This window comes from Anoplopoma fimbria, chromosome 2, assembly GCF_027596085.1.
Source record: "Anoplopoma fimbria isolate UVic2021 breed Golden Eagle Sablefish chromosome 2, Afim_UVic_2022, whole genome shotgun sequence".
In the NCBI taxonomy this organism is placed as follows: domain Eukaryota; kingdom Metazoa; phylum Chordata; class Actinopteri; order Perciformes; family Anoplopomatidae; genus Anoplopoma; species Anoplopoma fimbria.
The window spans coordinates 2,925,236-2,939,659 of record NC_072450.1 but is presented as its reverse complement, the minus strand read 5'-3'; the positions used below and the strand labels follow the sequence as shown (position 1 = coordinate 2,939,659).

General features: G+C 39.6%; 2 protein-coding genes across 2 annotated transcripts in view; both read right to left on the bottom strand.

Moving 5' to 3' along the window:
• Positions 1-1,347: 1,347 nt before the first annotated feature.
• On the bottom strand, positions 1,348-7,589 carry LOC129105288 (variable charge X-linked protein 3B-like). The gene is made up of 4 exons (XM_054616226.1): positions 7,573-7,589; positions 6,292-6,460; positions 2,007-2,066; positions 1,348-1,911 (listed from the first exon to the last, which is right to left on the bottom strand). The coding sequence occupies exons 1-4, from the start codon at positions 7,587-7,589 to the stop codon at positions 1,348-1,350; spliced, it is 810 nt and encodes a 269-aa protein (XP_054472201.1).
• Positions 7,590-9,803: 2,214 nt separating this feature from the next.
• aph1b (APH1B gamma secretase subunit) overlaps positions 9,804-14,424 on the bottom strand; it is a 6,826-nt gene continuing 2,205 nt past the window's right edge. The window contains exons 3-6 of the mRNA XM_054608276.1: positions 12,121-12,194; positions 11,522-11,644; positions 11,297-11,424; positions 9,804-10,719 (exon numbers count right to left, since the gene is read on the bottom strand). Of these exons, the coding sequence (XP_054464251.1) occupies positions 10,552-10,719; positions 11,297-11,424; positions 11,522-11,644; positions 12,121-12,194 (493 nt within the window). The 3' untranslated portion in view covers positions 9,804-10,551. The remainder of the gene's footprint in view (positions 10,720-11,296; positions 11,425-11,521; positions 11,645-12,120; positions 12,195-14,424) is intronic.

Genomic DNA, 14,424 nt, shown 5'->3' with positions numbered 1-14,424 from the left:
TAGTTGCCTATAATACTAATAGACCTACAGTCTATTCTAAAAGTATAAAGGACATTTAAGTTGTCTTTATTGTCTTTCATTTGTATAGTTTGTTGCAATAACCATGATTTCCCCCCTAATCTATTATTTTGGGAAAATACACTTTCTCTTCTGCTTTCTCATCAAGAGTTAGATGAGAGATCAATACCACCCTCATGTCTCATTCACGCAAGGTCTAGAGCTAGCTATTAGCTTAGCTTAGCATAAAGTATGGAAGCATGGGGAAACAGCTAGAAAGGCTTTGTCCAAAGTCTTCAAGTACATCTACCAACAATACTCTAAAGCTCACTAATTAACAGACTGGATCTGGGTTGTTAATCTATGATCAAACTTAAATGAAAAGTTGTGTTTTGTGGGGAGTTTTGTTCTGTACCTATTTTTTGGTGACAAGCAGGAACAAACGCAACAAATGAACCACAAAGTGTCAATGAGATTTAGATATGTCAGTAGACATATGATTTATCTTTGGACAAAGCCATGTGAGCTGTTTTGCCTTGTTTCCAATCTTTAAAATAAGCTTAATTGATAGCTCAAAAGACATGGGAGTGGTATCTATCTGTCCATCTAACTCTCAAGAAGAAAGTCAATAAGCATATTTCCCAAAATGTCTTTAACTAATCTGTTAAAACCAATTTCTGGCTTTGGTGTTACCCAATGGTAGTCTCTAAAGGTACTGGGCTGGGACTAGTCTGACCTGGTCAGAGCTGAATACGACACACAAACTGGCCCATTTTTCACCAGTATTCTCTCATTGGTTACCATCAAGATAATACAACATGGCGTCTTTAAGCTTGAACTGAATTCTCCATTTAAACCTTTATAAACGTACCTTGAATCCTACGAAGAGATGACCTCAGAGCTTCCTTCGCCTGCCTGGCGAGCAGTGAAATGTTTACTGGACGGTCAACTCCACTGACTGTGTTTCCCAGTGAACCAGATGGTGATCGGTTGGATGGCACCGAGCTGGTCTGTGATTGGTCGGATGGTGTTGACAGTGATTGGTTATGTGATATGAAGCTGAATGAATCGTGGTGGGGTGATTGATGCGCTTCTGTTAAACTGGTGGGTGGTTGATTGGATGTTGAGGTGAGGGATGATTGGTTCGGTGGTTTTGAGCTGGTTGTTGATTGGCTTATTGGTGCTCTGCTAGATGACGATTGGGTAGGTTTTGTGGTTTCGCCCACTGATTGGTCAGATATGATTTTGACTGGTGCATTGCTTACTGGCACTGTGTTGGTTGGTGATTGGCTAGATTTTGGTGTGCTGGTTGGTAATTGGCTAGGTGGTGCTTTCTTCGTTGGTGATTTGCTAGATGTTGCTTTCTTTGGCTGTGATTGACTGGCTGGAGCTGTTTTGGTTGTTGTTTGGTCGACTGTTGTTGTGCTGCTTATTGATTTTCTGTCTGTGATCGTTGGTGATTGGCTTGTTTGTGTTGTGCTGGCTGGTGATTGGCTGGTTTGTGTTGTGCTGGCTAGTGATTGGCTGACTGGTGCTGTGGTGGTTGGTGATTTGGTGGTTTGTGTTGTGGCGCCAGGTGATTGGCTGACTGATATTGTTGTGGTTGGTGATTGGCTGGTTTGTGTTTTGCTGCCTGGTGATTGGTTGACTGGTAATATTTTTGTTTGTGATTGACTGGTAAGTGTTGCACTGGTTGGTAATTGGTTGACTGGTACTGTTTTTGTTGGTGATTGGCTGACTGATGCCGTGGTGGTTGTTGATCGGCTGGTTTGTGTTGTGCTGCCTGGTGATTGGCTGGTTTGTGTTGTGCTGCCTGGTGATTGGCTGGTTTGTGTTGTGCTGGTTGGTGATTGGCTGGTTTGTGTTGTGCTGGTTGGTGATTGGCTCGTTGACACAGTTCTGGATGCCATTTGACTGGCTGGTGCCGTGGTTGCAGATGATTGGTCAGAGCTGATGGTCGTCCTCTCCGTGCTCGAGGACGCCGGGTTGGACGCATCGGTCCGGCTGACCGTCGGTTGACCGGAGGAGGACGTGTTGGTTTCTAACGCAGCAGCTGCCGACTGGAGGTCCTTCAAGGACAGAAACTGAATCAGAAGGGATTTCATGCAACAGTTGCAACCATTCAGTCATGCAGCCATAATCTGATCCTATCTAGCAAAGTCTCAGAGCCTCTTCCAACCAAATATATTAAACCTGATTGTTTTTATATTGGACCTTGGCACCGTTTGGCAAAGATAGCAAGGAGACAATTTCAGCTAACCAAACCCAAATCCTTGTTTAATTAATTCCAGGATTTTAATATAAAATCAAGCAAATCTGAAAAATAAACTCAGCTCTCGGGTGACGGATTAATAAAGATTTGATTAAAATGTAAGATACCCAAAGCTTTCTTTTTTAACAATTCTGTGTCTAGTTGGGGCCAAAATTCCTCCCAGAATTACGGCGGTTGTTGCCAAACCAGAGTCTGAACTGGTGAGGATGGAACCAGAGCAGCGCTGGGAAAAAGAAGAAGCTTCAGAGAAAAGATCTGTCATCCGTCCTTCATTAACGCCTCCTCTGTGACTCCCACCTCTGACAACCCCACCCTCTCCAGTCCACCACCTCTGATCTTTGTTGCATGAAATATGCAGCGAGGGGATGTTTATCGGGTAGTTTTCTGAACTAAAATGTGAATTCTCCCAAAGGTTACCATGCAGAGCTGCAGAGAATGAAAGGTTAGGTTCTGGAAGCTGTCTTAGAATAAAGAATATGGAGGAAAATATCAATCATGAATATTTTTGCAGGAACATTGTTTTGCGATTGCAGCTTTCGTTAAAAAATGTTGGCATTCTGTCGAGCCTTGTTTCTACACTTTGAGCCTCCACAGATACCTGAGCTCTCAAACTGATGCTTTCATCTCAAAGAGCTGGAACAAAGCAGATGGCGAGGGTGAAGTATTGGGTGGGGGTACGAGGGGATGTGTGACTATGAATCATTAATCACCGATTAGCATCAGGAGATATCGATACTGACCAGGTCGAACACAAATGCGGGCCGTGACGAACCCAGATGACACGAGACGGGTCGGCTCTCCGTACCTGCGCCCTGTGCTACTAATCACTTTGTTTGCTTTGCTGACCTCCTATAGTTTGGACGGATTCTCACGCCTCTCTGAGCTAAAGGGGACAAAAGGAGCGAGCGCATTCAGGCTGATGGAGGCTCTGATAGCAGAAGAGCGAGACAACAGGCCGGGCTACTGTATATTCCTGCTGGGACCTCCCTCACATGTCTGTGTTCTGAGGAACAAATGTCACCGCGGAGCAATTTTTAGGTTTTACAAGCTGAAGTGAACAACGGTGGGGAACAATGTATGTTTTCAGCTCATATCTTTACGTGTCATCTGGGTAGAGTCTCAGCCTGGTCTCAAGGGAATGATGTACTTATTTTGCGCAGAAATACATGTTGTTGTTTTTCAAAGACACTTTGCATGTCAAAGGCACACGCCAGGATGGCAGGAGCGGAGGTTAATGGGTCTAAAAAACAGCAATTTCAGTGCACTTCAGTGACGACACTTCATTAGTTATTTTAACCCAAATCACAAGCTTTTCCTAAACCTAACTAAGTATTTCTTTTTCGTTTTTGTAAAAACCTTAGTAAGTAATTCACGATCTTTTGATAAACTGAACTTAGTATTTCACGATATTTTCCTAAACTTAGCTAAGTATTTTACAATCTTTTCTTAAACCTAACTAAGTATTTCAAGAACTTTTATTTAACCTAAGAAGTTTTGTTGCCTAAACCTAACTAAGTTTCCTGAGAAGTTATTTTGAAAACACTGTATGCATGTAACGAGCAGAAATTGATACGTGTTGCTGGACTTTCGTAGGAAAACGCACGAAAAATGAGGCGTTACTTTTTCGTAAGCCATCATACAAACCTGTTGTATGAGGATACGTTGATACTGTTGGTGACGAGACATATTTGTTATTGAATTAAAATCAAATTAATAGTAATCTTTAAAGTTGCAGTGTGTATGATCAGGCGCCATCTAGCGGTGAGGTTGCAGATTGCAACCAACTGAGACTTCTCCAGCGTATAGGTGAACTACGATGGCCGACGCGAAAGACATTAATGTCCCTATCTAGAGTCAGTGTTTGTATTATCCCTTCCGGGCTACCGTAGAAACACGGCGGGCTACATGAAGAGGTATATTGGTCCGTATGTAGATATAAAAGGCTCATTTTAAGCTAACAAAAACACAACTATTCTTATTTTCAGGTGATTATACATAAAAGAAAAGATTACGTATTAATATTATATTCCATTTCTGCCAATAGACTACTCTAAAATGCTACACATTGGCGATCCAAATATACTTTTCTTTTTTAATTTTAGTACATTGCTTGCGGTATGCATTCAATTGGGACACTAGTGCGATACGATACGAAACGATACTACCAACTAGTTTCATGGCACCTTGAACTTTGACCTCTTGCTTATATATCTTCTGCACAACGGATTGTGGGTCAGAATCCAGAGAAAAGCATGCTGGATTACATACTGGTATATTTTGGCATACTGCATATCACATATATAATGTATTAGTACATACTATATCATGTTTTGGTATACTAAAGATTATACAAGTATTGGTATTGATACACACAGACTGTTCCTTCAAAATAATGGCTGATCGGCATCCATAACTTCCCCATCCCACATGATATTTGAATTTATATATTTACATCCGTGTGTATATCTAAATTGTATATATATATTTTACTATACCTCTATAATGCTATGCATAAATGATGAATCTGTGTCTGTGAATCTGTAAGAAAACCGTGAAAACTGTGGTGTTTTAAACTGGAACTGCTGATGCTCTGTGTGTAAAGTATTGGGATAAAATCTCTCCAGGTGACGGTTTGATCTTTTCTTTTCTCCGGCTGTGTTTTGGTGATCTCTGGATGTGTGTGTGTGTGTGTGTGTGTGTGTGTGTGTGTGTGTGTGTGTGTGTGTGTGTGTGTGTGTGTGTGTGTGTGTGTGTGTGTGTGTGTGTGTGTGTGTGTGTGTGTGTGTGTGTGTGTGTGTGTGTGTGTGTGTGTGTGTGTGTGTGTGTGTGTGTGTGTGTGTGTGTGTGTGTGTGTTTTGCTGCCCGAAGCAGCTCCATCAGCATCAATGATCAATGCGGCGGCCTACCTGCCCTCCCTGGGAAGCGGTGTCCCATTTCTGCTGCTTTATGCTGCTGCTCCCGCTGCTGGGACGGAGAGAACAAGGACAGGTTTGTTCCTGCTGCAGCTTTTCCCCCCGACACCACAAAAAAACACAAAAACCCACCACCAACCAAACCAGCAACAAAACTCCAAACCCCCCCCAAAACTACCAATCAATCAAATACTTCTGACAAAGAGCCATCTGATTCAGAATTACCACTAGGACTGCAACGGGTCGATTTAATCTGCAGTTATTCTCTTTATCAATTCAGTAAATCGGTTTGTCAATTAAATGACAAAAAATAGTGAAAAATGTCAAAGTTCACATATTTAAGATGATATTTTTTGTGCGACCAACAGACAGTCAAAACACAATATTTTATATATTATTAGAAATAAAAAAAATATTGTAATAACAAAAAATCCTCCTTCACTTTACTTTCACAGAGGACTGAGAAAGCAGCAGCAAATATTCACATTTGAGAAGCACAAATCATTCAATTAATTGTTTATGTAAAAAAAAGAAATGAACAATTAATTTTCCTAATTGAACATAATTAAAATTAGTATTATTATAAATGATAAGATATGGGAATAAAACACATAAGGAAGATATACAGCCTATATATGCATATAAATGCATATAAATGCATATATATATAAAGAAACATGTATATAGGCTATAATTCAAATAACATCAAATTGAAACCATTTTAAATATGATAAAACAATAAAAAAGAATACATTGTTGCTTAAATATTGAAAATAAATGACTCACTTATTAAATTCACTCCAGTCAGAGATGTTCACTCTGTCGACACCCCAGGACAGATGAGCTGAAATCAATAAGAATTAAGAAATGCAAAGTAACATAAGACACATGTGGGAGGACATTAGAGTTCCCTTTCCCCTTATGAACTCTTATAATAAGTCATTATGATGTATTCTTGTTTCCCTCTTTCATTCTTTACTGTATTTCATGTGAGGCCCTCACCTTGGAGAATGAGGATGAAGCTCAGAGGTAGCAGGTGGAGCAGCCTGTTCCCTCCTCGTCTTAAATAAGGATCCATTCGTGTCTCCATTCGGGTCTGGACCGCATCACCTGGTGAGACCCCTCCGGCTGGACTCCCACTGCTCCCTGCGCTGCTCCATCCGGACTCATCCGGGAGCTCACCCCGCCGAGCTCCTTCAAGAGCCGCTCCACCTGCTCATTAGCATAATCTATGCGTGTGGTGGGCGGGGCCACGCACAGGTGAGCCACAAAACAATACCTGAAACTAAAAAGGTGGCACAAGTCCTCATGAAATATAATTCAAATATAAATAACCAGTGATAAGCTGTGTATCTGTATCTGTAATAATGAGACTATTATAATAAAACTTTATTAAAACTTTACATTTGCATTTAAAGCACCTGAGCCCGACAGGTGTTGCTGTGCAGTATTGGCCATGAGGACAGTGCCCCTTTGTGGTCCACAGTCAGCCATGTGGAGGGAATGGACATCATCATGCACAATTAAAATGAGAAAAAAACATTCATTTATTTATAAAAAAAAGTTCTGCAGGTTAAAAACCAGATGTTTCTTCAGCAGAAACATCTGGCTCAGACGTTTCTGGTTGGACTGAAACTGAAACACAGCAGATGTGTTCTTTCACTCAATTATTCAATGTTTACATTTTCTAAATATTCATATTTTCTCATAATTGTATTAAGATGAATGCACTCACACTACATCTGTTCATTTATCTGATCCATTACTGCTCTACAACTTTACAGACTTGCATTTCATTCTGCACTACTTTGTCTCTTCTCTTCTTTACTCCTCTATCTATTAGGACACCGTATCAGCATTGATTAGCTGATGGTATATTGATCTCTTTAAACAGGATTTTGCAATGCAGTATGAAAAAAATATACACAAAATGTTTCTTTAAAGTAAATAACTGTGTTTTGCCCCTAAAAAAGAAAGCAGACTACCGTCACTCGGGGTAACAGAATACTAGTGACATTGCATGTTTTTGCATGACTAAAGTGAAACTTCAGTTCAAGTCCAAATCTCTGACAGTGAAACTAGAATAACCGCCAACTAGTCAAGTTTTCAGTTTTTCAGTTTACATCGTTTCATTTTGTGTTAAATTGTCATCATTAGCAGATAGTTGTGGCCCTCTCACAGTGACCTTTGACCTACAAGCATAAATATTATAGCAAGAACTTTAAATAAGTGGTAAGTATAGGTTTGTTTTCTCTATCTATAAAATATGGCCAAATTGAATAATTTTTAGAAATAAAATAAATGGATTGAATACAATAATTAACTTAAAAAACAGAGAGAAAAAAATGATTGACAGATGTTAACCAACATAAAATAGTTGTGTTGTCTCACCTGATCTCCTCTCTCATCACCACCTGAAAGCCAAATTGTAAACTTTGCAGACAGTCGGTGATAAACACGTCGCTTTATCGATAAATCTTTTTGATTTAATGATCTTTTTTATGTGAACTGTGGCCGTTAGTGCGGGTTAAAATATTTAATTCTCCTTTAGTTTATTTTCCTTTATTATTGGATGTTTTTCTCTGTTTCCTGCAGACTGAGACGACCTGAACATGCAGCCATTAAACACCTGACGGGACGCTTTAACATCACCGAGGTGACCCCGGTGTCACCGACAGACAGTCTGTTTCTCAGCAGAGGAAAACTTCCGTCCGTCTGTGTAAAAAAAAAAAAAAGGTCTTTGACTGACTGAAGCCCTCAGAGACTCTGACGGGCTTTGTGTCGCCCAGCCAGGTGTCTGCTTTCATAAATGGAAACAGGACCAGGAGAGAGAGGGGGAGAAGGGGGGAGGTAGAGAGGAGGGGGAGGTTTTAAGAGGAAACATTAAAAAAAAAAAGTTCTGATTTTTTATGTGCGATTAGTCTCTTCATCTCACTCACACAACTACAGCTCGTCATCTTTACATGTATGTGTAAAGTTAATCATCCTTCTGAAGCTTTAGTCCAATCTCTCACACACACACACACACACACACACACACACAGTAGCTGAAACCTGGCGCCTGCTTTGTCTCATGAACTGACTGATTGTTTTCAGTAGATTCATGTGTTTCTGCAGGAAATCAGACAGATTAAAACATTTGAGGGTTTTTTTCTTCCCCCTCTCCCACAGTGGCAGGTGTTTCCATTATTTTGTCCACCTTGTTCTTAGAAATGAGGATTGACTAAATAACAGAAACACAAGCTGCAAACACAATGTGAACAAAACCAGTAATGATAACCGTCATGAAGGGAGGATTTATTGCAGGGCTGTTGGATTAGTCTGTATTAGTTTTGGCTAAAGGTTCACTCTGATATTAATTATCATTGGAGTAAAGCAACAGAATGACGCACGAAAGCAAAATGCTGAATGCAAGAAAGTGACATCTTTAACTACAGACACAGGGCAGAGTGTATCTATACAAACTGTACAAGTAGATCCACAACAAAGCAAAGTCAGGTGTAAAAAGCAAAACAAACATTCTCCAGAGTATCGGACACCGTTAACTCCAGCTGCTCACAAGCTATAAAACAAAGAAATGCAGCAAAGAAACAGAAAATATGAAAACCACTGAGCAAACACTTCCAACCTGTTTTCATGGTGAGAATAAAGAACATGAACCGACTGCTAATGTGTACTGTAGTAGCAGTAGTTGTTTGTTTTCTGTTTTTACTCCACATTTCTGCACAACTGCCAATAAAAACCAGGTTACACCAGACAGCAAACTTCAGTTCTGTAGTGAGCCGATGCAAAAGTGTCTTAAACTTGCATTCTCTCTACTGACCAGCAGAGGGCAACTCTTCCAGTCGCAAAAATAAGTCCGTGCATGATGTTTATTTAGGAAATTATGGTCTAATATTTGCATTGGTTGCGAAAAAAAACAAGGTTGCTAATTTGCGGCAGCGACCTGTTATTTTCAGTTGCCCCGCCCCTAAAGCGTCCCCTGCTTTATGGTCTGTTTGACTCTAAATGGAGCATCATTTACTAAATGAACATCATGCTGTATTGAAGAAGACTTGAAACTAGAGATTGAGACCATAAACTCATGTTTACAATGTTTACTGAGGGAATAAATCAAGAGAGAAGTAGAGTCATTTTCTCATAGACTTCTATACAACCAGAGGAGTCGCCCCCTGATGGACACTAGAGAGAATGCAGCTTTAAGACACTTCAGCATTGGCTTCACTCTGCAGAACTGGAGATGCCGCCTGGTATCGGACGATATTCAGCGCATTGATCAGCGGATTAGCTGACAGATTTTTCTCTGTCGTGTTGCATGAATATTGAACTATTATTATTTGTGGTCGATCTCAAACAAACAGTGGTGAGTTCATGCTGCTTCTGCTAATTTAGAGAAAAAGTCAGTGAATGGCGCCGAATATAAGTGAAATTAAATGTTGGCTGTGTGGGCGTATTTATTACACCGTCTCTGAGAAAGATCAGCGAGTCTTTTTCATTTGAAAGCTGTTTTTTTTAAGGATGTTTCATAAATGTACAAGACCGCTAAATGACTTCAAAACAGTTTTCTTTTCATGATGAAAATGTCTTTGTATCCCAGGCACAAAAAAGGGGAATAAACAACATCGTGAAATTGTCATCTTTAACGTTGAATTGGCTCAGAATTTCACAATCAGCAAATCCTTTTCAAGCATGGAATCAAAAAACAACTAGAGAAAGTCATAATGACTATTTCTATATCTGAAAGAGTTAAAGATAACTGTGATAAAACAAATAAACAACAGTTTGTTTCTCGTCTCAGCTTCTGAAACTCATTTCAAATCAAAAGGCAAGTTCTTAAACAGACTAAAGACACGTTTTAATCTATCTACACATCAGGAGTTTAAAAATCATGAATATGTACACAAAGATTTTTGTTCATAATTGAAGGTTTTGACACTAGAAAAGAAAGAAAGCTGACAGAAGGAGTTGAAGAATATTTACAGAATGTCAGAAGAGTGCCGCCAAATTTAAAACACCTTTATGTTGGTTTTTTTTTTTAGAGCATCAGGCGACAAACATTATCAGTCAGACGTGAATATTGTGTTTTTTAATTAAACCTCACAATACAAAAACAAAAATCATCTTTTTGTGGCTTTCCTTGGAGGAACTTCCACTGCTTTTACTTTTGTGTTTTTAGATTTAAATTGATGTTGAGATATGTTTAAGTTTAAACAGCAGATGAGCAGAAGGTTAACACTGCTCCTTTGCTGTGTGTGTGTGTGTGTGTGTGTGTGTGTGTGTGTGTGTGTGTGTGTGTGTGTGTGTGTGTGTGTGTGTGTGTGTGTGAACTCGGCGATCTTTGGATAGAGAGTCCTGCATTATGCTGCTGCGTTATCTGGGCCGGTGGTTGGCGAGCAGGAAGTCCTTGTCTTTGCAGGTGAGGCAGAGTTTGAGGTTCCTCAGGGAGCCGCCGGCGGAGTAAAAGGCCCAGACGCCCATCACGAACAGGATGATGTAGGTGGGAACCAGGCTGCCCACGTACTCGGGGTTCTGGAAGGTCTGCGTGACAGAACGAGAAACACAAAAAACTAACTTTAGTGGAATCCTGCAGCTACAAAATCACACTAATGCAGCCTTTTGCAATTCTTTTTAAAATGTTCTATTTTCTGCTTTTAAAAATCAACATTTCTGCACAGTTGCAGATACAAATCCAGCTACACCAGGCGGTAACACCAGGTTCTGTATTGAAGCTGATGCAAAAGTGTCTTAAACTTGCATTCTCTCTACTGACCAGCAGGGGGCGACTCCTCTGGTTGCAAAAAGAAGTCGGTGCATGATGTTTATTGTTGAAATGATGGTCAATTTTTGCATTGGTGGCGAAAAAAAAACCATGATGGCAAAGGTAGCATAGAAACCTGTCAATCAGTGTGTAGCCCCGCCCTAAAGCATCCCCTGCTTTATGGTCTGTTTGACTCTAAATGGAGCATCATTTACTAAATGAACATCATGCTGTATTGAAGAAGACTTGAAACTAGAGATTGAGACCATAAACTCATGTTTACAATGTTTACTGAGGGAATAAATCAAGAGAGAAGTAGAGTCATTTTCTCATAGACTTCTATACAATCTGACTCACCAGACAGGACACGATGAGGTGGCTGATGACGACAGCAGCCACGGCCCACCAGCGCCGCTTCTCACAGCCGTCAAAGAAGACGACGCCCCAGAACATGTGAAGCAGGATGATGGCCAGCGTCATGAAGGCTGAGGAAAGGAAAAAGTGTTACACGTTGCAGGATCGATCATTCAAATTAAAATGACTTTCCACATGGTGACATCAGGTGTTGAATGTGGTTTTTACCTGAGGACAGGAAGTAGTGCTGAGAGTCTCCGTGGATCCCGACGGTCCCCGGCCCCACAGAGTCCGCCAGGATGTTCACCACCGAGAACGCTCCGCTCATGAAGCCGAAGCCGAGCCCCGACACTGAGACAAAAACATACAACAGAGGAGTCCTCTTTTATTTCATTAGTCCCAAAACACAGTCGACTCCAGTTCAGAATCGCGCCGATTTCAAACAGTAGGAGGCTTTTTTAAGACAATTTCTACTGTGAAATGATGACTTTTAACAGGAGCATTGATGTGTTTCGTCAAAGTAAAGTCTTAACATGTAGTTTATAGCTTAGGAAACATCTTTAATTGTGCAGTTACTCTTTAAAAGCAAAGCAGCACAGTTTTATTCAGTAGTCCATCCTGGCTCCATGTTTCTAACACAGGCTTTCCATCCAAAAATAAAACAAAACAGTGGTACTACTAATACTACTAGTACTCCCATGAGAAGAAAACTAACTGAATTTGATGTGTAAAATCTGTTTAGTGCCTCTTACAAAATGAAAACTGGGCAAACTATAGTTTTTAATCATAAAACAGACGGTGTTGATGTGAAGTGCAGACTAACTGACCGTAGGCCAGCTGCCGTATGGAGATGGGCATGGTCTCCTCCTGACTGAGGGTGAGGAGGCCTTCATTCGCTTTCCTGCAAGAAAAAACACACAAACACACATCAGGGTTTATTTCCTGTCTCTGAACCGGAGTGAAGGCAATGAGTCGGTGTTACATCTTACAGAAATCTATACTTTTTCCTGTTTTTTTTCAGACTATTTGATAAACAAAAATATCAATTAACTCAACATTGGAAGGAGAGCGGGGAACAACTAACTAACAACTATATTTTCAGTCTCGATTCACATATCGTTTGTTTTCATGATTAATAGATTACTCATCTGGTCTGTACATTTTATGAAAATAGTCTTTAAATGTCTTTTTTGTCAATTCAAAACCCAAATATATTAGGTTTAGCATTAGCGTTTGAGCTCCCGGCTTCTTCACTGTCTGCTGTAAACAACATCATCCATCATAAATATGTGTGTCAGTTAGAGGAAGACGATACGCACGCCAACAATATAACAAAGAATGACGAAAGGTGGGAAACTTGAACAAACTGGGACACCAGAGAGGACAAACACACTGGGAAATACTAGTCAGAGTGTGAGGATGATGATGATGATGATGATGAGTCCACAAAAGTTATATAACAACTTCAGATTTAAATAACAAACAGAACATTTCAAACTAAAGAGTCTTGACTTTGTGTGTGTTAGTTTTCTGATCTTTGACATGAAACTCCAGGCTTCAATTCAGAAACAAAAAAAATAAAATGTAATCACATATTGAACTAACTTTGACCGTTTTAGAAAGAATGCTGGTTTCCATCTATTTTTCTACAATATGAAATTCTTGCATTGACTTACAGTTGAGAAACTGTTGCATTAATTATAAAATTCAGTCTTTTTTAAGAGATAAGAGGATTGGTTGTTAGTTAACGGATTAGTTGATCAACGGAAAATTCATGTTCAACAAATTATATTTGTTTGGGGCAAAAAAAATATTGGTTTTAGCCTCTGAAATATTTACAGACCTAAAATAAAAATCATACTTACAAGCATGTTAAGTGATAAATGTAGATGGATATGAATGCGTTACCTCATCACAATGACATAACACCAATAACAGCTGATATTATGTTCACTGTGATGGATTACATGACTAAAACAAACACAACAGGTTGCTCTTGAAAATGGTCAAAAGTAACTATATGAGTAAATGAAATATGTAGTAAAAGGTCTTATACAGCAATACAGCAACATACTGGTTCAATTGTAAAAGGAAGCACTGGCCTTTAATTTCCCTGCAGGAGAAGTGTCACATGATTAAACTTCAGCGCCCTCTAGTGTCTGCTGGTGTTCACTAACGATGTCTGTTCCACATTACAACCTCATTCTAAGCAGGTTTTAAGAACGGCCTTGGAATGAAAGCCATTCGATGCACAAACGAAACAGCTGCAGAAAAATCTTTGAAAACAAAAAGAGAGACGTGTTGCTTTCTCCTTTTAAAGTTAAACTAAAAGTGTTGTTCATTAAGTCGCTGTTTGATCAACAAGATTGTTCATGAATTTCATCTGGATGCTTTTCCTGTAGTATAAGTTTGTCAACTTGAACTGCAAAATGACTTTGTACAATCTTTGAGTATTGAACGTAGTTTCTACAAACTCTACAATAAAATGATGATATCTGATAATGAGTAAAACAAGCTGTCCCACTGTTTCTCGCAGACATTTTGAGCCCTTTATGCAAACTGCTTTCTGCAGACTTTTCCTTGGAATTACCCACAATTCATAGCTTTATGACTTTGAATACAGAGATACTAAAGGAGCCTGGAGGCGTAAAAAAAAGGGAACAAAGAGGACAATACATACACGGGTGTTCAGTTGAAAAAAATATTGATTATTTGACTTTTTCCTCTAGTCATGTGAAGCAAGACGCCAGAGGACATTTAAATCAGGCAGTAGAGATTGAAGCTACGACTACTACAGCTTTAATAACATAATGAAAAGGTTAATGAATAAACCAGATGTGTTATGAAATATCTGCTTGCATTCCTCTGCTTTCATGTGTTTTATGTTCCATCTTTAATCCCTAATGTTTCTGAGTAAATGTAATATGACAGGCTGAACACCTAGGTGCCGTCCTCTTTGTTTACCTTTTTTTACATCTCTGGCTTCCACTGGTAACCCGGTATTTAACGTCACATTGCTATGAATTGTGGGTAATTTCCTTAGGGAGAGTCTGCAGTAATGCGGACTTACGGAAAGTTTTCATAAAAGGGCTCAAAATGTCAGCGACAGAGCCTTTAAACAATTAACGATT

What these genes read in the sequence shown, in the direction of transcription:
- LOC129105288 (XM_054616226.1), bottom strand. An exon ending in AGCCGGAGGGGTCTCACCAG is followed by an intron (nt 2,067 to 6,291) that starts GTGATGCGGTCC and finishes CTGTCCTTGAAG; the next exon opens with GACCTCCAGTCGGCAGCTGC. An exon ending in CCTCCTCCGGTCAACCGACG is followed by an intron (nt 1,912 to 2,006) that starts GTCAGCCGGACC and finishes GGCACCAGCCAG; the next exon opens with TCAAATGGCATCCAGAACTG.